The sequence below is a fragment of the Aethalodelphis obliquidens genome, unplaced genomic scaffold, assembly GCF_003676395.1.
Source record: "Aethalodelphis obliquidens isolate GAN/ISIS:26980383/991018 unplaced genomic scaffold, ASM367639v1 scaffold129, whole genome shotgun sequence".
In the NCBI taxonomy this organism is placed as follows: domain Eukaryota; kingdom Metazoa; phylum Chordata; class Mammalia; order Artiodactyla; family Delphinidae; genus Aethalodelphis; species Aethalodelphis obliquidens.
Window position 1 is genome coordinate 132,718 of NW_020838073.1, and position 24,654 is coordinate 157,371.

At 43.1% G+C, this 24,654-nt stretch overlaps 1 protein-coding gene across 1 annotated transcript in view; it reads left to right on the forward strand.

Annotated features, from left to right (window-relative positions):
* The window catches only part of CFAP221 (cilia and flagella associated protein 221), an 89,110-nt gene that overhangs the window by 18,771 nt on the left and 45,685 nt on the right, over positions 1 to 24,654 (forward strand). Inside the window, exon 7 of the mRNA XM_027099182.1 lies at positions 19,511 to 19,614. Coding sequence (XP_026954983.1) covers positions 19,511 to 19,614 — 104 coding nt within the window. The remainder of the gene's footprint in view (positions 1 to 19,510; positions 19,615 to 24,654) is intronic.

The following is a 24,654-nucleotide window of genomic DNA, read 5'->3' on the forward strand; positions in this document are numbered from 1 at the left end:
GCTGAGTTACTGTGTGTAACACTGTGATATTTTAAAAATTTTTTCAAAAGATAAGCGTGCTACTTTGTTTCTCCAAGCATTCTGGCAGCAGCGCCTTGCCAAGACTTGATGCACTTGACTTAATGGCTTTTCCCCAACTTTTAACTATGCAAACTGCCCAGCACTGCATTCCATCCACCATGTCTGGCGTCGGGGGCGGTGGTGGTGGTGACTATTTGAAAGGGTTTTCACCTGAAATGTCCTCTGTTAATCCTAGGCCGCCTTGGGGGTTGAAGGTATTATTTGGGTAGGTTCTTTATTCAACATTCATTCATTTAACAAACCTTTATTGAATGCCTACTGTGTGCCAGGCACAATGGTAGGTACTAAGGATGTAGAGGTGATTAAACCCTCATCTCATGATTAAATAGACAATTCTTTATTTGTATTTTATTGAAGTATAGTTGATTTACAATGCTGTGTTAATTACTGCTGTATAGCAAAGTGATTCATATATATATATATATATATATATATATATATATATATACACACACACACACACACACACATTCTTTTTTTTTTTTTCTGGCCGCACCACATGATATGCGGGATCGTAGTTCCCCAACCAGGGATCAAACCCATGCCCCCTGCAGTGGAAGTGTGGAGTCTTAACCACTGGACCACCAGGGAAGCTCCCTATACACACATTCTTTTTCATAGTCTTTTCCATTATGGTTTATCACAGGATATTGAGTAGAGTTCCCTGTGCTCTGCAGTAGGACCTTGTTGTTATCCATCCTCTATGTACTAGTTTGCACCTGCTGACCCCAAACTCCCACTCCTTCCCCCCACACCCCGCTCCTCAGCAACCACAAGTCTCTACATCTGCAAGTCTGTTTCTGTCTCGTAAGTTCATTTGTGTCATATTTTAGATTCCACGTATAAGCGGTATCATATGGTATTTGTCTTTCTTTTTCTGACTTACTTCACTTAGTATGAGGATCTCTAGGTCCATCCGTGTTGCTGCAAATAGCATTATTTCATTATTTTTTATGGCTGAGTAGTATTCCATTGTATATGTACTACATATTGTTTATCCATTCCTCTGTCGATGGACACTTATGTTGCTTCCATGTCTTGTCTATTGTAAATAGTGCTGCTATGAACATAGGGGTGCATGTATCTTTTTGAATTACAGTTTTGTCTGGATATATGCCCAGGAGTGGGATTGCTGGGTCGTATGGCAGCTCTATTTTTAGTTTTTTAAGGAGCCTCCATACTGTTCTCCATAGTGGCTGCACCAATTTACATTCCCACCAACAGTGTAGGGGGTTTCCCGTTTCTCCACACCCTCTCCAGCATTTATTGTTTGTAGACTTTTTGATGATGGCCATTCTGACCTGTGTGAGGTGGTACCTCGTTGTAGTTTTGATCTGCATTTCTTTAATAAGTAGTGATGATGAGCATCTTTTCACATGCCTCCTGGCCATCTGTATTCTTCTTTTTTTTTTTTTAAATAAATTTATTTATTTATTTTTGGCTGCTTTGGGTCTTCGTTGCTGCACGCGGGCTTTCTCTAGTTGCAGCGACTGGGGGCTACTCATCATTGCCGTGCGCAGGCTTCTCATTGCAGTGGCTTCTCTTGTTGCGGAGCATGGGCTCTAGGTGCATGGGCTTTGGTAGTTGTGGCACGTGGGCTCAGTAGTTGTGGCGCACGGGCTTAGTTGCTCTGCAGCATGTGGGATCTTCCCAGACCAGGGCTCGAACTCATGTCCTCTGCATTGGCAGGCAGATTCTTAACCACTGTGCCCCCAGGGAAGCCCTGTATGTCTTCTTTGGAGAAATGTCTATTTGGGTCTTGTGCCCATTTTTCGATTAGGAGGTTTGCTTTTTTGTTGTTGAGTTGTTTGAGCTGTTTGTTAACTGGACGATTCTAATTTCTAATTCAGTGTGTTCTGAGGAAGGACACGTAACCCAGCTCAGTGTGAAGTGAGTTGGGGGCAGGTGGGACGGCGGAGCTCAGACAAGACTTCCTAGAGGAGAGTGCACCTGCCCTAAGCTTTTGAAGCGTGACTAGACATCAGGCAGCGGAAGGGAGCAGGAGGGAAGAAGGGTGTTTCAGGCAGTGTGGAGGCTTGGGCACAGGCAGAGGTGTGGATGGAACGGCACCTGTGGACCGCTCTGGGGCGTTCGTGAGCCTGGACCTGGGTTATCAGCGCTGTGGCAGGGCAAGGGCTGAGCGAGAAGGGCCTCAGAGGCTTTGCTGGCAAAGGTGGATTTCACTGAGGCCACCACTGAACAAGGGAAGCAGAGAAATGCACGGTCGTGTGTACCTTGTAGAAACTGCACTCTGGGGACTTCCCTGGTGGTCCAGCGGCTAAGGCTCGGTGCTCCCAATGAGGGGCCCAGGTTTGATCCCTGGTCAGGGAACTAGATCCCGCAAGCATGCCGCAGCTGAGTCCACGTGCCGCAGCTAAGACCAGCGCAGCCAAATAAATATTTTTTAAAAAGAAACCGCTTCTCTTTGAAATTTGGGGCATATTATATTGCATGTGATTGTCAGACTTTTAAGAGTTTGACTTTTCAAAGCTTACATTCACGTCATATTTGTGTGGGCTTATGTGACTATAGTAAAACCGTTTTGTACCTTTCTTTAAAATTTGCTTATAAGAGGCAAAAATACTACAACGATCATCAGAAGTATAATCATTTCACTGGTGTCTTTGAGCTAACGGATCGTATCTGAAAGCTATGTGAAAGCCAGGCGTTGAATAGAAGAGATTGTGAATTGAAACAGTGTTTTTATTTATTTACTTATTTATTTATTATACAGCGGGTTCTTATTGGTTATCTATTTTATACATGTTAGTGTATATATGTCCATCCCAATCTCCCAATTCGTTCCACCCCCACCCCCCGCCCACTTTCCCCCCTTGGTGCCCATACGTTTGTTGTCTACATCTGAAACAGTGTTTTTAATTAATTATAAATATTGCTGACATATTGTTTATTTTAAAATTTGGATTTTTTTTTTTTTTTTTCGGTACAGGGGCCTCTCACTGTTGTGGCCTCTCCCGTTGCGGAGCACAGGCTCTGGACGCACAGGCTCAGCGGCCATGGCTCACGGGCCCAGCCGCTCCGCGGCATGTGGGATCTTCCCGGACCGGGGCACGAAGTCGTGTCCCCCGCATCGGCAGGCAGACTCTCAACCACTGCACCACCAGGGAAGCCCAAAATTTGGATTTTTTTATACTCTTTACCTACCTCAGTTATCAGTGAGTTTCAGAAGGAGGCTTTGAAGTATAATCTTATGTTCTACTTGATACTGTAGCAATTTCTATATATAGTATAACAACTCTATTAAATAAATACATCATGTACTTAACACTGCTGTGGAGAGGGGCCTGGGACACCTCAAAATCAGGCACTGATTGCAAGTATTTAAATGTAGTCGTGGGGGCCTTAGGTTCCTTAGAAGCAGAAATAAGGATTCGTTGCACCTGACTTACTAAGGCATAACCCATAAAGGAGTGCAGGACAGGGATGGGGGTGCCCAGCCCCTCAGCCAAGGGCACTTCTCTGGAGAAGGTCAAGCGTGAGTCCTCAGCGCCAGCCCTCCCAGAGCCGGGCGATGGGTCCACCAGCTGGCCAAGGGGAGGGCACGCAGCAGCACCACAAATCCACAGCAGGCGGACAGGCCCTCGATTCACACACTCGCCTGTCCACCCTCCGTCCGGCTTCATCGGGCTCTGGAATTGTCCTTCTCTGGAGTGATGGTGTGGATTTGTGCGAGGTTGAGCTGATGTGAGCTGCTGCCTGGCAGAGGGGACGGTCTTCCGGTGGACGGTGTCATGATGGAGAGTGTGGGGTGACTACGTGGCGGTCCATCTCTGGGCTGCCTTCCCTCCCTGGGGCAGAGGGGCGTTTGAATGTGACCATGCACTGTTCAAAGGCTATTTATTGTTTTAGCTGGTATAACACTTGGGTAGTTGCTGCGTTATTTATGTCGATTTTTCTTTTTTACATTACATGGCAATGTACACTATTCTGATACATACAGTACATAAAATAAGATTCTTTAGAACGGTTATGCACAAGACATGCAGTACTGGATTTATACATTAGGTCCCAGGATGTGATTAATTGGAGGAAAAAAACGTTGGACTAGGCATTTTGACTACAGCAACCAGAAGTTATATAACACAGAGCAGACACACATCTGGTTTGAAGGGCAGATGCTAAACATTATCCGTGAGAAAACACTCCTCCCACAGGGCGGGTTGGCTGCAGCCACTGCTGGGTGCATAAGAAGCGGCGATGCCTCATCTGTGACCTCCAGTCTCACTGTGGTCCCAAGGTCCCAAGCGTGCCACTCGCCTCGGAGCCCATCAGCCCTCACCCTCGAGGCTGCATTGCAGTCCGGCTCCTGCTGTTTCTCTGCCTCAGGCCCGCAGCCCCCAGTCCCACGCACACACGAATACCCCCGCTCTGCTCCGTCACTTCTTCAGGGGCTGCTGGTGAGGCCCGGCTGCGGGACCAGGAAGGACACACCTGCAGGTGCTGCGTCTCTGTGCTTGTCCCAGCTGCTCGGCAGCTTCTGCGCCCAACCTCACCCACTGTCGCCCCCACCCCGCCCACCCAGAGGACCAGCACGCCCTCCAGCAGCACCGCCAACCTGTCACTGTGTCTTACGAGGTGGGCATCTGGCTGCTGGCAGCTGTACCTCTGGCTCCTTCGCCCATCTCATCCCCTCAACCTCAGTCTTTCCCTTTGTAGCTCCCTGTGGGGAGTAAAGTCCAGGATGGTTCTCTGAGGAATTTTTAGATTGTTGGGGAGAGTGGGGAGCGTCCCACCAATCCTCCTGTCTAGTCTGGTGCAGACAGTTTATCCCTCAGCCTGCCAGCCATCCATCCGTTCTGAATTTGTGGCTCTGATCTCATTAAACTGCTGACCTGCTTCATTTGTTCCACATGGTTGGGGACCACATGATTTATTTTTTGTAAACATTTCAGGCTTGTGGTTGCCAAAGGGGAAAGGTGTGGGGGGGGGGGTGGACTGGGAGTTTGGGATTAGCAGATGCAAACTATTATGTATAGAATGGGTAAACAATAAGGTCCTACTGTAGGGCACAGAGAACTATATCCAATCTCCTGGGATAAACCATCATGGAAAAGAGTATGCAAAAGAATGTATACATATGTATAACTGAGTCACTTTGCTTACAGCAGAAGTTAACACAACATTGTAAATCAACTAGACTCCAATAAAATAAATTTTAAAAATTTCAGTTAGTTGCCAACATTTAGAAATCAGAAGATTGCACATGAAAATTTAGATTTCCACTCTTTATTAAAAGAAAAAAAAAGAGGAAGATCCAGCAGTACTAGGCACACATTCCTGCATGACCACAATCGGTTCCTCAGGGACGAACTGGAAGCTGCCCCGTCAGAGGGCAGTACCTTTGCCAGGCTGCCGCAGTCCCCACCACTCCCTGTTACCTCACACGTAGCCCTGTCCTCTCACTGTTACCTGCCTGGCCTGTGAGGACCCTCAATAAAGAAACTAAAAAGGAGACGAGGCAGTGCAGTGTCTAGATTCCAATCCAGGCTCTGCTTCGTGATGGCTATACGACCCTAAAAGTGACCCAAAAAATTAGGGGTTTTTTTCAAGTTTTTCTCACAAAATGTTGACTCCCAGACTTTTGACTCCTGGAGAAAGCCATCAAAAGGCTGAAAAACTGAAATTTGGGAAAGTAATACTGACCTTATTAGAGCCTAGCTTGGAAATTGTAATACTGGATACTGCTTTTCTCCCTTTGATTTTGTGCAAATTTTTTAAAATTTTATTTATTTATTTATTTATTATTTTTGGCTGCGTTGGGTCTTCTCACTCAAAATTCTTAGAGACTGCAATTTCAGAACCAAAAGTATTTGAAAATACGCTGCTTTGCTTTAAAAATTCATTTCTTATTCCACTGCCGAGTGATTTTTTGTCCTTATAATTGCTGGTGGGTGAGCGGCAGGGACTTGGAGCTGTAGCCGGGCGCCAGGCCGGCAGGACAGGTCATTCATCTCCAGCCGAGTGTGTGTGTGTGTGTGTGTGTGTGTTTGTTTTTTGTTTTTTTGCGGTACGCGGGCCTCTCACCGTTGTGGCCTCTCCCGCCGCGGAGCACAGGCTCCGGACGTGCAGGCTCAGCGGCCATGGCTCACGGGCCCAGCCGCTCCGCGGCATGTGGGATCTTCCTGGACCGGGGCACGAACCCGTGTCCCCCGCATCGGCAGGCGGACTCTCAACCACTGCGCCACCAGGGAAGCCCCAGCCGAGTGTGTTTTTAATACCTTCAGTGTGGGCTTGCTTCTCCCTTGTCTCCTAAAAGAGGAAAAGACCGTCAGTAGTTCTTAGTGTATCCTCTTATCTTCTCCCAGTAAGTGCTATATTTTTCTCAACTAAAAGGGAAATCGATCTGCAGGAGGCTTTTCAAGCCTTTTCAAGGCCTTTTTGGTGATGGTTGTATAACAGTGTGAATGCACCTAATTCCAGTAAAGTGTACCTTAGAAAATGGGTGAAATGGTAAATTTTATGTTATGTACATTTTTTTAAAAGGTGTTTAACCAGTATGAATAGGGTACATACTGTCTCTGCAGACGACATGTCATCTGGTCACCTCTAACTTTTCCAGAATTCAGTTACCTTCCACCCCCCAGAGAAATACCGTAACTTCCTTTACCAAGTATGCAAAGGGGACCTCATTTAATTCCCACTGTTCCCTAGTGATTTCAGCAGAACTCCACCTTTTCCTAAACTACTGGGGTGTGGGAGAGGGTGAGGTTTTACCAGTAGGAAGAACTAAGTAGGGTTGGGGAAGGAGTTGAAGTAAGGGCAAGAAAGGAGCTTGAAGGCCAGACCAGCAAGAGAAAAAACATCCAACCTCCCTGACACTTTGATTCTTTATCAGTCTTTGCCTCTAACACTGGTCTAAGCCTAGTCTAAAATGAGTGTGGCGTTTAATTCTATAAGGGAAAAAGAATAATTAGACGCCTGTTCCCTGAACGTTTCTTTATGTGAATTTGTGCTTGTCTTTATTTGACTATATCATTAGGATCATGGGTCCACTGTGCTTCTGGTTTCAGGCCCCAATCCCAGTGAAGTTAATTATGTCTTTGAAAACAAGATAAGCAGCCTATGAAAGTTCACAAGAACATAAATCATCTGAGATAAAAGAGCGTACTTTGAAATTTGAAACATAATTTACTCTCCACTCTTTGTATCTTTTCAAATTGTGGCCCATTCGTTTGGGGGTTTGGGGGTCTGGCTTATCCGGCAACTAATCATCATGTCTGATTTCTTTCTGTTTTTGTTGGTCATATTCTGAATACAGCAATGTACATCTCAAACTTAAAGGAAAATAACTGGCCAGGCCCCAGATTTCCCCCTTTCTCTCTACGTGCATGCCAGGACTTGAGGGGAGGTGGGTAACATCTGAGAAAAGGTCTTGGGACTTTATAACCCTTTGTTGCTGATGGGCTAATTAAAGGACACGTCTTTCAAAAAGCTCAATAAATAAAGCACAGAGGGATCAGGTTTTTTGTTTGTTTTGAATTTTATTCTATTTATATTTTTATACAGCGGGTTCTTATTAGTTATCCATTTTTTACATATTAGTGTATATATGCCAATCCCAATCTCCCAATTCATCACAACACCACCCCTCCCCCTGCCACTTTCCCCCCTTGGTGTCCATACGTTTGTTCTGTACATCTGTGTCTGAATTTCTGCCCTGCAAACTGGTTCATCTGTACCATTTTTCTAGATTCCACATATATGAATTAATATACGATATTTGTTTTTCTCTTTCTGACTTACTTCACTCTGTATGACAGTCTCTAGATCCATCCACATCTCTACAAATGACTCAATTTTGTTCCTTTTTATGGCTGAGTAATATTCCACTGTATATACGTACCACATCTTCTTTATCCATTCTTCTGTCGATGGGCATTTAGGTTGCTTCCATGACCTGGCTATTGTAAATAGTACTGCAGTGAACATTGGGGTGCATGTGTCTTTTTGAATTATGGTTTTCTCTGGGTATATGCCCAGTAGTGGGATTGCTGGGTCCTATGGTAATTCTATTTTTAGTTTTTTAAGGAACCTCTATGCTGTTCTCCATAGTGGCTGAATCAATGTACATTTCTACCAACAGTGCAAGAGGGTTCCCTTTTCTTCACACCCTCTCTAGCATTTATTGTTTGTAGATTTTCTGATGATGCCCATTCTAATTGGTGTACGGTGATACCTCACTGTAGTTTTGATTGCATGTCTCTAATAATTAGTGATGTTGGGCAGCTTTTCATGTGCTTCTTGGCCATCTGTATGTCTTCTTGGAAAAAATGTCTATTTAGATCTTCTGCCCATTTTTGGATTGGGTTGTTTGTTTTTTAATATTGAGCTGCTTGAGCTGTTTATATATTTTGGAGATTGATCCTTTGTCCATTGATTCGTTTGCAAATACTTTCTCCCATTCTGAGGGTTGTCTTTTCATCTTGTTTGTAGTTTCCTTTGCTTTGAAAAAGCTTTTGTTTCATTAGGTCCTATTTGTTATTTTTGTTTTTATTTCCATTACTCTAGGAGGTGGATCAAAAAAGATCTTGCTGTGATTTATGTCAAAGAGTGTTCTTCCTATGTTTTCCTCTAAGAGTTTTATAGTGTCCGGTCTTACATTTAGGTCTCTAATCCATTTTGAGTTTATTTTTGTGTATGGTGTTAGGGAGTGTTCTAATTTCATTCTTTTATATGTAGCTGTCCAGTTTTCCCAGCACCACTTATTGAAGAGACTGTCTTTTCTCCGTTGTATATCCTTGCCTCCTTTGTCATAGATTAGTTGACCATAGGGTGTGGGGTTATCTCTGGGCTTTCTATCTTGTTCCATTGATCTATATTTCTGTTTTTGTGCCAGTACCATATTGTCTTGATTACTGTTGCTTTGTAGTATAGTCTGAAGTCAGGGAGTCTGATTCCTCCAGCTCCGTTTTTTTCCCTCAAGACCGCTTTGGCTATTCGGGGTCTGTTGTGTCTCCACACAAATTTTAAGATTTTTTTCTTCTAGTTCTGTAAAAAATGCCATTGGTAATTTGATAGGGATTGCATTGAATCTGTAGATTGCTTTGGGTAGTATACTCATTTTCACAATATTGATTCTTCCAATCCAAGAACATGGTATATCTCTCCAGCTGTTGGTATCATCTTTAACTTCTTTCATCAGTGTCTTATAGTTTTCTGCATACAGGTCTTTTGTCTCCCTAGGTAGGTTTATTCCTAGGTATTTTATTCTTTTTGTTGCGATGGTAAATGGGAGTGTTTCCTTAATTTCTCTGTCAGATTTTTCATCATTAGTGTATAGGAATGCCAGAGATTTCTGTGCATTAATTTTGTATCCTGCAACTTTACCAAATTCATTGATTAGCTTTAGTAGTTTTCTAGTGGCAATTTTAGGATTCTCTATGTATAGTATCATGTCATCTGCAAACACTGACAGTTTTACTTCTTCTTTTCCAATTTGTATTCCTTTTATTTCTTTTTCTTCTCTGATGGCTGTGGCTAGGACTTCCAAAACTATGTTGAATAAGAGTGGTGAGAGTGGACATCCTTGTCTTGTTCCTGATCTTAGAGGAAATGCTTTCAGTTTTTCAACATTGAGAATGATGTTTGCTGTGGGTTTGTTGTATATGGCCTTTATTATGTTGAGGTAGGTTTCCTCTATGCCCACTTTCTGGAGAGTTTTTATCATAAATTGGTGTTGAATTTTGCCAAAAGCTTTTTCTGCATCTATTGAGATGATCATATGGTTTTTCCTCTTCAATTTGCTAATACGGTGTATCACATTGATTGATTTGTGTATGTTGAAGAATCCTTGCATCCCTGGGATAAATCCCACTTGAACATGGTGTATGATCCTTTTAATGTGTTGTTGGATTCTGTTTGCTAGTATTTTGTTGAGGATTTTTGCATCTATATTCATCAGTGATATTGGTTTGTACTTTTTTTTTTGTAGTATCTTTGTCTGGTTTTGGGATCAGTGTGATGGTGGCCTCATAGAATGAGTTTGGGAGTGTTCCTTCCTCTGCAATTTTTTCGAAGACTTTGAGAAGGATGGGTGTTAGCTCTTCTCTAAATGTTCGATAGAATTCACCTGTGAAGCCATCTGATCCTGGACTTTTGTTTGTTGGAAGATTTTTAGTCACAGTTTCAATTTCGTTACTTGTGATTGGTCTGTTTATATTTTCTATTTCTTCCTTGTTCAGTCTCGGAAAGTTATACCTTTCTAAGAATTTGTCCATTTCTTCCAGGTGTCCATTTTATTGGCATAGCATCGCTTGTAGTAGTCTCTTACGATGTTTTGTATTTATGCAGTGTCTATTGTAACTTCTTTTTCATTTCTAGTTTCATTGATTTGAGTCCTCTCCCTCTTTTTCTTGAAGAGTCCGGCTAATGGTTTATCAATTTTGTTTATCTTCTTAAAGAACCAGCTCTTAGTTTTATTGATCTTTGCTATTGTTTTCTTTGTTTCTATTTCATTTATTTCTGCTCTGATCTTTATGACTTCTTTCCTTCTACTAACTTTGGGTTTTGTTTGTTCTTCCTTCTCTAGTTCCTTTAGGTGTAAAGTTAGGTTGTTTATTTGAGATGTTTGTTCTTTCTTGAGGTAGGATTGTATTGCTATAAACTTCTCTCTTAGAACTGCTTTTGCTGCATCCCATAGGTTTCGGATCATCGTGTTTTCATTGTCATTTGTCTCTATGTATTTTTTGATTTCCTCTTTGATTTCTTCAGTGATCTCTTGGTTATTTAGTAATGTATTGTTTAGCCTCATGTGTTTGTGTTTTTTATGTTTTGTTCCCTGTAATTGATTTCTAATCTCATAGCGTTGTGGTCGGAAAAGTTGCTTGATATGATTTCAATTTTCTTAAATTTACTGAGGCTTGATCTGTTCCCCAAGATGTGATCTATCCTGGTGAATGTTTCATGTGCACTTGAGAAGAAAGTGTAATCTGCTGTTTTTGGATGGAATGTCCTATAACTATCAATTAAATCTATCTGGTCTACTGTGTCATTTAAAGCTTGTGTTTCCTTATTAATTTTCTGTTTGGATGATCTGTCCATTGGTGTAAGTGAGGTACTAAAGTCCCCCACTATTACTGTGTTACTGTTGATTTCCTCTTTTATAGCTATTAGCAGTTGCCTTATGTATTAAGGTGCTTCTATGTTGGGTGCATATATATTTACAATTGTTGTATCTTCTTCTTGGATCGATCCCTTGATCTATGTAGTGTCCTTCCTTGTCTCTGGCAACATTATTCATTTTGAAGTCTATTTTATCTAATATGAGTATTGCTACTCCAGCTTTCTTTTGATTTCCATTTGCATGGAATATCTTTTTCCATCCCCTCACTTTCAGTCTGTATGTGTCCCTAGGTCTGAAGTGGGTCCCTTGTAGACAGCATATATATGGGTCTTTTTTTGTATCCATTTAGTGAGCCTGTGTCTTTTGGTTGGAGCATTTAATCCATTCATGTTTAAGGTAATTATTGATATGTATGTCCCTATTACCATTTTCTTGATTGTTTTGGGTTTGTTTTTGTAGGTCCTTTTCTTCTCTTGTGTTTCCCACTTAGAGAAGTTCCTTTAACATTTGTTGTAGAGCTGGTTAGATGGTGCTGAGTTCTCTTAGCTTTTGCTTGTCTGTAAAGCTTTTGATTTCTCCATAGAATCTGAATGAGATCCTTGCCAGGTAGAGTAATATTGATTGTAGGTTCTTCCCTTTCATCAGTTTAAATATGTCCTGCCCCTCCCTTCTGACTTGTGGAGTTTCTGCTGAGAAATCAGCTGTTAGCCTCATGGGGGTTCCCTTGTATGGTATTTGGTTATTTGTCTTTTTTCCCTTGCAGCTTTCAATAATTTTTCTTTGTCTTTAATTTTTTCCAGTTTGATTACTATGTGTCTTGTTGTGTTTCTCCTTGGGTTCCTCCTGCCTGGGACTCTCTGAGCTTCCTGAACTTTGGTGGCTGTTTCCTTTCCCATGTTAGGGAAGTTTTTGACTATAATCTCTTCAAATATTTTCTGAGGTCCTTTCTCTCTCTCTTCTCCTTCTGGGACCCCTATAATGTGAATGTTGTTGCATTTAATGTTGTCCCAGAGGTCTCTTAGGCTGTCTTCATTTCTTTTCATTCTTTGTTCTTTATTCTGTTCTGCAACAGTGAATTCCACCATTCTGTCTTCCAGGTCACTTATCCGTTCTTCTGCCTCAGTTATTCTGCTATTGATTCCTTCTAGTGTAGTTTTCATTTCAGTTATTGTATTGTTCATCTCTGTTTGTTCTTTAATTCTTCTAGGTCTTTGTTATTCATTTCTTGCATCTTCTGGATCTTTGCCTCCATTCTTTTTCCAGAGTCCTGGATCATCTTCACTATCATTATTCTTTATTCTTTTTCTGGAAGGTTGCCTATCTCCACTTCATTTAGTTGTTTTTCTGAGGTTTTATCTTGTTCCTTCATCTGGTGCAAGGTTGCCTATCTCCACTTCATTTAGTTGTTTTTCTGGGGTTTTATTTTGTTCCTTCGTCTGGTACATCTGCCTTTTCATCTTGTCTGTCTTTCTGTGAATGTGGTTTTTGTTCCACAGGCTGCAGGATTGTAGTTCTTCTTGCTTCTGCTTTCTGCCCTCTAGTGGATGAGGCTGTCTAAGGGGCTTGTGCAAGTTTCCTGATGGGAGGGACTGATGGTGGGTAGAGCTGGCTGTTGCTCTGGTGGGCAGAGCTCAGTAAAACTTTAATCCACTTGTCTGCTGATGGGTGGGGCTGGGTTCCCTCCCTGTTGGTTGTTTGGCCTGAGGGGACCCAACACTGGAGCCTACCTTGGCTCTTTGGTGGGGCTAATGGTGGACTCTGGGAGGGCTCTCGCCAAGGAGTACTTTCCAGAACTTGTGCTGCCAGTGTCCTTGTCCCCACAGTGAGCCACTCCCCGCCTCTGCAGGAGACCCTCCAACACTAGCAGGTCGGTCTGGTTCAGTCTCCCCTGGTGTCACTGCTCCTTCCCCTGGGTCCCGATCCACACACTACTTTGTGTGTGCCCTGCAAGAGTGGAGTCTCTGTTTCCCCGAGTCCTGTCGAAGTCCTGCAATCAAATCCCGCTAGCCTTCAAAGTCTGATTCTCTAGGAATTCCTCCTCCCGTTGCCAGACCCCCAGGTTGGGAAGCCTGACGTGGGGCTCAGAACCTTCACTCCAGTGGGTAGACTTCTGTGGTATAAGTGTTCTCCATTCTGTGAGTCACCCACCCAGCAGTAATGAGATTTGATTTTATTGTGATTGCACCCCTTCTATCATCCCATTGTGGCTTCTCCTTTGTCTTTGGATGTGGGGTATCTTTTTAGGTGAGTTCCAGTGTCTTCCTGTCAATGACTGTTCAGCAGTTAGTTGTGATTCTGGTGCTCTCGCAAGAGGGAGTGAGAGTACGTCCTCCTACTCCACCATCTTGAACCAATCCTCAATTGAGTTTTAAATCGAGGGATCAGTTTTAAAGAGAAAGTCAATAGGGAAGAAGACGGCAGTGCTAACAGTGAGATGTTCTTAGCTCTTGGTTGCTATTAGAGACTGAGAAGAGAGGTATAGTATCGCAGTTAAGGGTCCTGGGGTCCTGGCTTTAATTTCCACCTCATCTCTTATTAACTGTGTGTCCTTGGACGGCCCCACAGATCAGTTTATTTGTCCATGAAATGGGCATAGTAATAGTACTCACCTCACAGGGTTGTTAAGAGGGTTAGCTGAGGGGCAAGCACAGTGTGACTGGGACATATGAAGGGCTACTACCAAAAGGAGAAAAAAGACTTAAAAAATTGCCAAATTATTATTCCAACCAGAAATGGGGTAAGGTAATCATTCACTAAAGGAGAAATGAGATGAGAAAGAGAGAATGCTGTTTGGGTCCGTTTTTTCCTTACTGCTGTGTAACAAAACACCCTACAAGTAGTGGCTTAGAGTAACAGCAGTCGTTTGTTTTGCTCCTGGATCTACTATTTGAATATGGCCTGATGGAGAAGGCTGCTTTGCTTCGTGCAGAGTTAGCTGGGGACTCAGACATCCACTTCCTGAGATGGTCCACTCACACACTGGCCATTTTCTGGGCTCAGCTGGGTGGAGGGCGGGAGCCTCAGTTCTCTCCACATGGGCCTCTGCACAGGCTGCTTGGGCTTCCTGAGGGCATGGCAACGAGGTGAGTATCCAGGAGGAGCGAGAGATAGCAGTTTCCCAGGCGTGGCCTTTAGAAAGCAGTATGGCATCATTCCACTGCATTCTAGTAGCTGAGTGGCCAGAGAGCCCAGATTCCAGGGAAGGAAACCTCTCAATAGAAGAAATGTTGAAGAGTTCATAGACTTTTTTGTTGTTGTTTGTTTTTTAATATTTATTTATTTGGCTGTGCTGGGTCTTAGTTGCCACGTGTGGGCTCTTAGTTGTGGCATGCAGGATCTAGTTCCCTGGCCAGGGATTGAACCCGGGTCCCCTGCACTGAGAGCACAGACTCTTAACCGCTGGGCCACCAAGGAAGTCCCAATAGATGCGTTTTAAACTGCCATAATATGTAGTCCCAAAGCTCGCTCAGATTTGATTTTCCCATGAGTCTTCTGTACATTTGGTAGGGAATGGATGTCACACAAACATCATTGCTGTCCACATCTTCTGATCTATAAATGGTTCCTGTATCAGTGAGTAGTTGACAAAGGAGAAGTCCTGCTAAATTGACATGTTATAGTCTACGTTATAGTTTAAATTATACATATGTCTCTGTGGGAAGGCTTCCCTTTTTCTTGATGGTGTTTCTCTCAAAGTTTTGTACATGTGTAATAGCTAATGATTAATTTATTGTGCTGTCTGAATCCAGCATCTTGTAATAGTTAGCATTTGTCATGCTTATTGTTGTTATCGAACCAAGCTTGGATCTGCTCACCCATGTGCAGCAAAGCCAATCTACAGACACCGGGTCGTGGTGAAGGAAAGTGCAGCATTTATTGCAGGTGCCAAGCAAGGAGTCCGGGCAGCTAGTGCTTAAAAGGGCCAAACTCCTTGGAAGCTTTCAGGGAAAATTTTTTTAAAGACAGAGTGAGGGAGGGGGGCTCTGGGGTGTGTGATCAGCTCGTGGGCATTCTGCTCGGCTGGTGGTGAGGTGATTTGGAGTCAGCGTCGTCAACCTTCCAGTTCCAGTGGGTCTGGGGTCTATGTGCTTGTGGGCAGTGTACAGTTAAGCTCTCCCACCTGGCGGGGGTTTCAGTATCTGCAAAACAGCTCAAAGGACATGGCTCAGAATATTCTCTACAGCCCTTGAGGAGGAACTAAAGATCCTTGAGATTGTATAATGGCTAAACTATTATTGTTTTGTCTTGCTTGATGGTTTTCCTTCCTTTCTGCATTTTCTCACTTCTCTTATTAAATTTACTCTTTGGAACTCAGGGAAGGCCTAGGAGGCTACAGGTTTTCTACAGCAAAGAAGCAGGTAGAGGACGTGAGTGGGGGGGTGTCTGTTCTGGGAAGGCCCCATGGTGTCCTGCTCACTTACATTATCAGTTATTACCATAATTCTCCAAAAAGGAGTCCAGCGCTGTTGATGGCAAGATGGTTCACTCATTCCACTGTCTAAACATTGAGACTTTTTAATTAGGGAGGAAATTTGATTTTATGTTATATACAATAAGTTCACAAGATGATTCATTCTCTCAGAAAAACCTTGATTACTCCTGAGACAAACACAATGTTAGATTTTAGGGTAAATGATAAAATAAGATCAGAGTAAAGTAAAGACAAATGTTATATAATTTACTAGAAATTACTGTGGTGTCTGGCCCTCTACTTGCATTTATTTAGAGAAGGGACAAGAAAGAAATTTGAGTTTATGTTAAGTTATTTTATAATATTTCCTTTCTGTGAGGCAAATTTATACTCTTTTCTTCTAATAGGCACAGAGTTTGTACATGATCATAATATAAGTCTAGTATTTAAAAGGTGTGGGTTGGACTTTACTAAAAATAGGGAATAATTCTTTTAAAATACTTAATATATTTTTATACAGAGCCTTAGCATGTTTGGTTAAATGTTTAAATACTAAAGTAGCAGGGGACTTCCCTGGTGGTCCAATGGTTAAGACTCTGCACTTCCACTGCGGGGGGCGCAGGTTCGATCCCTGGTCGGAGAAGTTCCGCATGCCTCGCAGTGCGGCCAAAAAAAAAACCACATAAAGTATCAGGGATAAAAGTTGTCATTACCTCCAAAAGGACTAACTTCTATCTGCTTTACTATGTTAATTGACTGCTTTCTATAAGTTATGGAAGAACTCTTCATTCAGGCTCCTATTTGCATCTGAAGATTAATAGGCATATAATATGTATATTTATTCACGTTTCTTCACTGCAGATCAGTTTTAATTGTATTTAGCAATGGGGATTTAGTTGATCATTTTTAAGTTCCCCCAGAATTTAACGGTATTCTGTTTCTTGACATATGGAAAACTCCTAAAAATACTAAACTTCCTATTTGCCAAAATTGCTCTTGACCCAAATTAATCTAGACTGTCCTTGATTTATGACGAAGGAAGCCAGCCACACTAATTTGACATCCGTAATGGGAACAGCAGCGATGAAAGCAAAGGCCAGTGCTTCCCCTGAATTGGCATTCCTTGCGCTGCTGTGTCTCTTTCCGAATCAAGGCCCTTGGAATTTTGTGCCCTTAAGGAACTGTTTGTTTTTCCAACTGGTTAATGCATCAGGAACTTGGCTTCATGTAATCATCATTAAACAAATACTCTGACACTTTTTCTAGGGGAATCATCAGAGCTCTGAAATTAGCTACAGATTAGGCATACATAAAAAGCCCTAGCGGTTTTTGTTTGTTCAGGAAAACGCAAACGTTCAGCTTCTAGCAGGAGAACCCTGAGCAGCTGCTGGGGCAGCTCTGAGCAGACCCCTGGAGGTACCAACTGGAGGGCCACGTAGCCCAGGTGGCCTGGGGGTCACTGGCCTGATCTTCAGGGACCAGGTTTGGGCAGTTTCATGCTTCACGTTGACCATTACCCAAAGCTGCTTACATCTTGAGAGGCATGTGTAATTTGTAATGTTAGTTTTATCTACCCAGTGCTGTAAAGGACCTGGTGCTCAGGGGGGCCTGAGTGTCTGTTAGGTTGAATTGCCTTGAAAATGTAACGACTTTTATGTACCCTGTATTTCAGAATTAGAAAGCGTCTCAGAGTGTTAAGATGGATGAACTGATACTTCTAGTAGAGCCTGATTTAGGACAGAGTCTATGAGTTTGGTAAGACAAAACAAAACAAACGAACAAACAAAACTATGAAGTATTCATCTCACTGTTGGCTGAAGTGATTACTCTCTATAATGACCCTTGTCTAGAATTTATACCAATGGATATAATTGACAAAATGAATATCTAGAATTCCCAAATTAATAAGAGAACAGAACAACCCAATAGAAAAATGGGCAAAGAGTATGCACAGGCAGTTCATAGGAGAGGGAACCCAAATGGGTACCCATGAGCAGAAGCTCAACCTCAGAGAAATGAAAATGAAAATAAAATGAGATACCATTTCACCCCCATCAGGTTGGAAGAAGTTAGTATGTCTGAGAATGCTGTGCTGGTAATCAGATGCTGCTTGTGGAAGGATAAATTGGTCCAAGTGCTTTGGAGGGTGTTTTGGCCGTATGTAGTAAAGCTGATATTTTCACTTTACTGCTAACCAGTAATTCCATTTCTTGGTTGGAGCTAGAGCAGCTCTGGTCCAGATGCAGAAGGAGTCCCACCCAAGGACTGTCCCCACCACATTGCAGTAGCAAAATGGCGCAAACAACCTAAACGCTTTCAGCACGAGAGTAGAGAAACAAGGATGATGTCGTCATGCAATGGACTACTCGTCACTGGTGAAAACAGAGCTTCATGGGTCAACCTCAAAAGCATAGTGCAGGGCAAAACCAGCACGTTTTAGAACCATATTGTTGAAAACAAATAGTAAATATTATACATTTTATGGGTACATACGTATGTGGTGATAGTACAGAAATCTCTGGGATTGATGGTGCGTCCAGGTGAGGCCACCCCCGGGAAGGCAGGGAGGACCAGAGGCCCCAGGACAGGGGGTAGGGAGCTTCAGCTGTTCCGCAGTGTTTTATTTCTTTACGAATATGACATTGATTTACCCAAAGCAGAAGATTTGATAGCGGTTTGTAGTGGATAAAGGGATCTTTATTTATTCTTCTCAATATTTTTCTTTATATTTGGAATATTTCAGAAATGTTTAAAAGATAAGGAGTTTAAAGCCAAATAAAAATGCTCTTGGCATCGTTTTTCAAACCGTGTTTGCACTGTACTGTATCCCCAAAGTCCTACTGACAAAGGGTGATTTCCCTTTGCTCCAACAAATCCTCGTTGGGCTCTGTGCGGGACTCGGGGGCTTGGCTGAGGCCGAGCAGGGGAAACCAGTCGACTCGACTGTGCCTTCAATGAAGCTTGGAGCTCCCAGGCAGACGGGCGCTGGCCGCTGAGGGAGTGGGCCGCGATGTGAAAGCCCACAGCCAGCTCGGCGGCAGCACGAGAGCTGCCCAAACCCCCTGCGATCGACCTCGCTCTCCCGGAGTCGGAGCCGGGCGCGAGGGGCAGAGCGGCCGCGCGCGAGGGCGTGCAGAAGGGAGCACGCAGCCCCGGAGAGGGAGGAGCTGCCGGACGGGCCGGGGTGACCTGCCCCAGCCGCGCTCGGGATGCCACCGAACGCCTGGAGGGCTCTGTTCTCCTGCAAACGCGTCCCGCACACTCGGGCCGCCCGGGCGCGCCCCGTAGAAGGAGGGGCCGTCAGGGGAAGCGCAGGGCTCTCTAAGGAGAGCGGGTGGCCTTGTCCCCGTGAGAGCATTTCTCTCCAGCTCCTCTGCTGGTTTGCAGCTTCTAACCGAATAGCCTCTGGCATATTTCGGCCAACGAAAGCCACCGTGTGGTTTCTTCAACACGGGCCAGTTCCAGGCTCTGCAGGGGCCACGGCTTCCCAGGCTGTCCGTGACGCCTGCTTTTGCAGCCTCCCCAGGCTCCCCGGGGCCCGTCGTGTGGCAGAGACGCCCTTTCCCTGTGACTGAGCACCCGTAGGTTAAAGCTGCCCGACTCGACAGGTGGCCGACAGAGCTGTTGTCGGGACAGTGGACCTGCACTGAATCCTGGTTCTGTCGCAAACCAGCTGTGTCCCCTTGGACAGGACAGAAACCTGCGCGGCGCCTTGGTTTCCTCTTCTGTCAGTGGAGAAATCATCTTACCACCTGACAGGATTAGCCTAGTTTACTATGGGCTAGCCGTCACCCGGGAATTACTGTATGAGTGTTGGCCGTCCTCATGGTTGTGGTTGTTTATTACATAACCTGAGTTTCTTTTCCTTGATACCAAAACATCTAGTTATAAAGAAAAATAATATTTTCCATTTTTCTTTTCTTTTCTTTCTGCAGCAAAAGCTATGTGATTCCTTTGCAATGCAGTTGTCCTGTAGATTTCGAGTTTCATGTTGCGTTGGTTCAGTCTCATCAAGCCTTTACTGTTGAGCCAACGTCAGGTAAGGAGAATTAATTCTCAAGTTGCCAGAGTTCTCAGGTCGAAGATGATTTGGCAAGTAGCTCTCAAGTTATGGAGAAGAATAAGCCACATTTGAATAGTTATTTTCAAATGTGTAAGAGTAGCAGACTTTACATGTCTGACATAATGTGAATTGGAACCAGCAATTTGGGAGTAAAAACAGTTTGGGATAATTTGTGTCATGCAGATAATTTATAATAATGCCCAGGTTAATTTCTCCCAGAGTCAAAACTTGAAATCAGAAGTTAATCCATTCTAGTTCTAGTTTTGACTCTTGGTACATCCTAGGTTTTGTAGTCACCTTTAATTCATGTCCAAATAAAATGGGAATATTCTTTCTTTCCAAGCCTTCAGACTCTTAGTGAAGGGTCTAAGGAATCTGTCTCACAGGTGGCGTAGACCACCCGTCTTTGCACGCCCCGAAGGATATAGACCCCAAAGGTGCTCAGGGCCTCTGGGAGTGAAATCTCCGCCTGAGCTGATCTCTGCTTCCCAGTTTCTGTCTCTTGACGTTTAGGTTTCAGATTTAAATATCTGCCCACTGTATCTGCTGTGAATGCTAAAATCGTTTTGTTTTTATTTTGTATTTTTTCTTATTTTTTGAGGTATAGTTGACACATAAAATTGTTATCTTTTTAAAGTGTACAATGTGATGATTTGGCATATGTACACATTGTGAAAGGATTCCTTCATTGAGTTAATTAATTAATATGTCCATCACATCACATAGTTACTTTTTTTTTTTTTGGGTGAAACATTTAAGTTCTACTCTACTCTTAGCAAGTTTCCATTATACAGTAGGATGTTACCAACTATAGTCACCATGTTTTACATTAGGCCCTCAGACCTTATTCATCCTGCAGTTGGAAGTCTACACCCTTTTATCAACCTCTCCTTTTTCCCTCACCCCTCAGCCCCTGGAAGTCACTTTTCTACTCTCTGTTTCTAAGAATTGGGCTTTTTTCTTTTAGATATGCATATAAGCGATACCATGCAGTCTTTGTCTCTGTCTGGCTTATTTTACTCAGCATAATGCCCTCCAGGTTCGTACATATTGTCGTAAATAGCGGGGTTTCCTTCTTTTTTAAGGCTGAATAATCTTCCATTGTATATATGTACCACATCTTCTTTTCCATTCAACTGTTGATGGACACAGATTGTTCCCATACCTTGGATATTGTGAATAATGCTGCAATGAACATAGGAGTACAGCTATCTCTTCAAAATAATGATTTCATTTCCTTTGCATATATACCCAGATGTAGGACTGCTGGACCATATGGTAGTTCTATTTTTTTTTAACGTTTTGAGGAACCTCCATACTGTTCTCTGTAGTGGCTGTGCCAGCTTGCATTTCCAACAGTGCACAGGGCTCCCTTTTCTCCACACCCTCACCAGGATTTGTTATCTCTTCTTTTCCATAATAGCCATTCTAATAGGTGTGAGGTGATATCTCATTATATTTTTATTTACATTTCCCTGATGATTAGTGTTGTTGAACACGTACCTGTTGGCCATTTGTATATCTTCTTTGGGAAAATGTTTATTCAGGTCCTTTGCTCATGGAAAAAAATTGGGTTATTTGGGTTTTTCTGCTACTGAGTTATATGAGATCCTTGTATATCTGGGGTGTTAATGCCTGACTGGATATGTAGTTTGCAAATATTTCCTTCCATTCCATAGGTTGCCTTTTCATTTTGTTGATGGTTTCCTTTACTGTGCAGAAGCTTTTGAATTCGATGTAGTCTCACTTGTTTATTTTTGCTTTTGTTGCTTTTGCTTTTGGTATCAAGTCCCCCAAATCATTGCCAAGACCAGTGTCAGGGAGCTTTTTTCTGTGTTTTGTTCTAGGAGTTTTATGGTCAAGTCTTACATTCAAGTCTTTAATCCACTTTGAAATCATGTTTTTTAATGTTTTAAATTTTTATTGAAATATAGTTGATTTACAATGTTGTGTTAGGGTAGGGTGTACAGCAAAGTGATTCAGTTATACGTTCATATATATATTCTTTTTTAGATTATTTTCCCTTATAGGTTATTACAAACTATTGAGTAGAGTTCCCTGTGCTATACAGTAGGTCCTTGTTGGTTGTCTGTTTTATATACAGTAGTGTGTACATGTCAATCCCAAACTCCTAAGTAATCCGCTTCCCACATTCACTTTTGTATGTGGTATAAGATAGTGGTTCAGTTTTGTTCTCTTACATGTGGCTGTCCAGTTTTCCCAACACTATTTATTGAAGAGACTGTCCTTTCCCCTGTGTATGTTCTGGGATCCTTTGTTGCCAATTAATTGACCACGTATGCATGGGTTTATTCCTGGGCTCTCTATTCTTTTCCATAAATCTATTTATCTATCTTTATGTCAATATCATTCTCTTTTGATTACTGTAGCTTTGTGATAGGATTTGAAATCACAAAGCATGATGCTTTAGCTCCATTCTATCCCAAGATTGTTTTAGCTACTCTGAGTCTTTTGTGATTCCATACAAATTTTAGAATTGTTTGTTCTATTTCTATGAAAAGTACCGTTAGAAGTCTGATAAGGTTGCATTGAATTTGTATATCTCTTTGGATAGCATGGACATTTTAACAATATTAATTCTTCTAATCCATGAACATGGAATATCTTTCCATTTATTTGTGTCTTCTTCAATTTCTTTCATCAATGTCTTATAGTGTACAGGTCTTTCACTTCCTTGGTTAAATTTAGGCCTCATCACAAGAAGAATTTTTTCTTTTCTTTTTATTGTATCTATTTGAGATAGTAAACATTAATTAAACCTGTTGTGGTCATCGTTTCACAAATATGGAAATCAAACCATCATGCTGGGTACCTTAAACTTATACAGAAATGTATGTCAATTATTTCTCAATAAAACTGGAAAAAATTTATTCCTAGGTATTTTATTCTTTGTGTTGCTATTGTAAATGGGATTGTTTTGGGGGGTTTTGTTTTTAATTTTTATTTTATTTTTGGCTGTGTTGGGTCTTCATTGCTGTGTGCGGGCTTTCTCTAGTTGCGGCCAGCGGGGGCTACTCTTCATTGCGGTGTGTGGGCTTCTCATTGCGGTGGCTTCTCTTGTTGCGGAGCACGGGCGCAAGGGCTAGCGGGCTTCAGCAGTTGTGGCCCGCGGGCTCAGTAGTTGTGGCTTGTGGGCTCCAGAGAGCAGGCTCAGGAGTTGTGGCTCACGGGCCCAGCTGCTCTGTGGCATGTGGGATCCTCCCAGACCAGGGACCAAACCAGTGTTCCCCGCATTGGCAGGCGGATTCTTAACCACTGTGCCACCAGCGAAGTCCCCGGTGGGATTGTTTTCTTAATTTCACTTTCTGATGGTTTGTTGTTGGTGTATAGAAACACAAGTGATTTTTCTATATTGATTTGTATCCTGCAACTTTACTGACTTTTTAAATTAATTCTAACAGGTGTTTTTGGTGGAGTCTTTAGGGTTTTCTGTAGTTTTCTGAAGCACCGTGCCTGGGATCTGGGAAGATAAAAGAGCTCTGGGGCCTGGTGTCTGCCTTAGGGGCTTGCAGTCTAGTTGGGTGACTGGTAAACATAGCAGGGTGACAGCTGGGGTGGCACCCGGGGATCGCAGGGTGATGGAGTGTCGGGGGTGGAGGCTCCTGGGGGTGGTGCTGTAACACATAGGCTGACGCAGGCTTTGAAGTTTTATTTATGGAGCTGGGACACCTGTAACGAGCAGGCACTTGCTTTTGTGAGACTTAGTAGGGGAGGCAGACGGCAGAGAGATGGTTTCAGGGGTGGGAATCAGCGGCTGAAAGAAGACTTGGAGGAAGGGCTCTCCAGGTCGGGGAACGGCGATGCCAAGGCCCTGGGGTGCAGGAGCCCGTGTCTGGGGATTGGAGCAGAGGCCGCTCTCCTCTTCACCTGAGCCTGATGTCCCCGGCGCTCAGACAGCTCCTTGTGCTTCACTTGCTTCCCCAAGTCCTGCTTTGTACTCATGCCGTGACTTGAGAGTTTCTCTTCACTTGCTTATTTCTTTTTGTTTGCTGTCCCGACTAGCATGTAAACTCTGGGAACTCTGGGACTTTGCTTTGTTTATTGCTGTATCTCAAACGCCTAAAAGAGTGCCCGGCACCCAGCAGTGCTCAGTGAGTGCTTGGATGGCTGAAGGAAAGGGCTGTGCAGTTGGCACAGAGAGAAAGGCAGAGGGTGGACCACGATTCAGAGGCCATGGATGGGAAGGGGGGTGCCAGGCTTTTATGAGGGGGTACAAGGCCTCTGCAGGGGCCATAGGAAGGCCCAATGCACCGGACAGAGGGAACCACCTAGAAAGCAAACCAGAGAGCCTTCAGTGGAAGTCAGAAACATTAGCCCCTCTCACACTTAGGGCATGGATCCTCCCTCCCTCCCTGCCTTTTATTTTCCTTTCCATGTTTTTTGAACACTTACTGGGTTCCAAGCCCTGCTGGCGCCAGAGATACAAAGGAGAAATAAACATCGTGTGATATCTGACTTTGGAGAGAACAGTCATCCATCCTGAAGATTTGAAAGGAGAGAAGCAAATTACACAAAAATATAGGGAACTGAATAATTTGGACACGAGCTTTTATGTGTGTTCCTTGCTTTTCCTTGTGGCTTACAGCATGAACATTGACATGTGGGAATTAGCTTAAAGATGATGGTTCTGGGAATTCACTTCTGAGTCAGTGACGCTGATTGATAGGTATATGTTTATATAACTGACACAATTGAGTTATTATTATAAAGAATTAAGGTAGTAGTTGGATAAATAAGATCAGTGTAAACATGCAGCAGTTGATTCACGTGTATTTAATGAAAAGACTATATAAAGATAATAGAAACACTGGTGCTTCTCACGGGGAGAATGTATTTGTGTGTGTGGTGTGTGTGGTGTGGTGTGTATGTATATGGTGCGTGTGTGTATGGTGTGTGTGTGTGGTGTGGGGGGGGTGTGTGTATGGTGTGTGTGTGTGTATGGTGTGGTGTGTGTGGTGTGTGTGTATAGTGTGTGTGTATGGTGTGTGTGTGTGT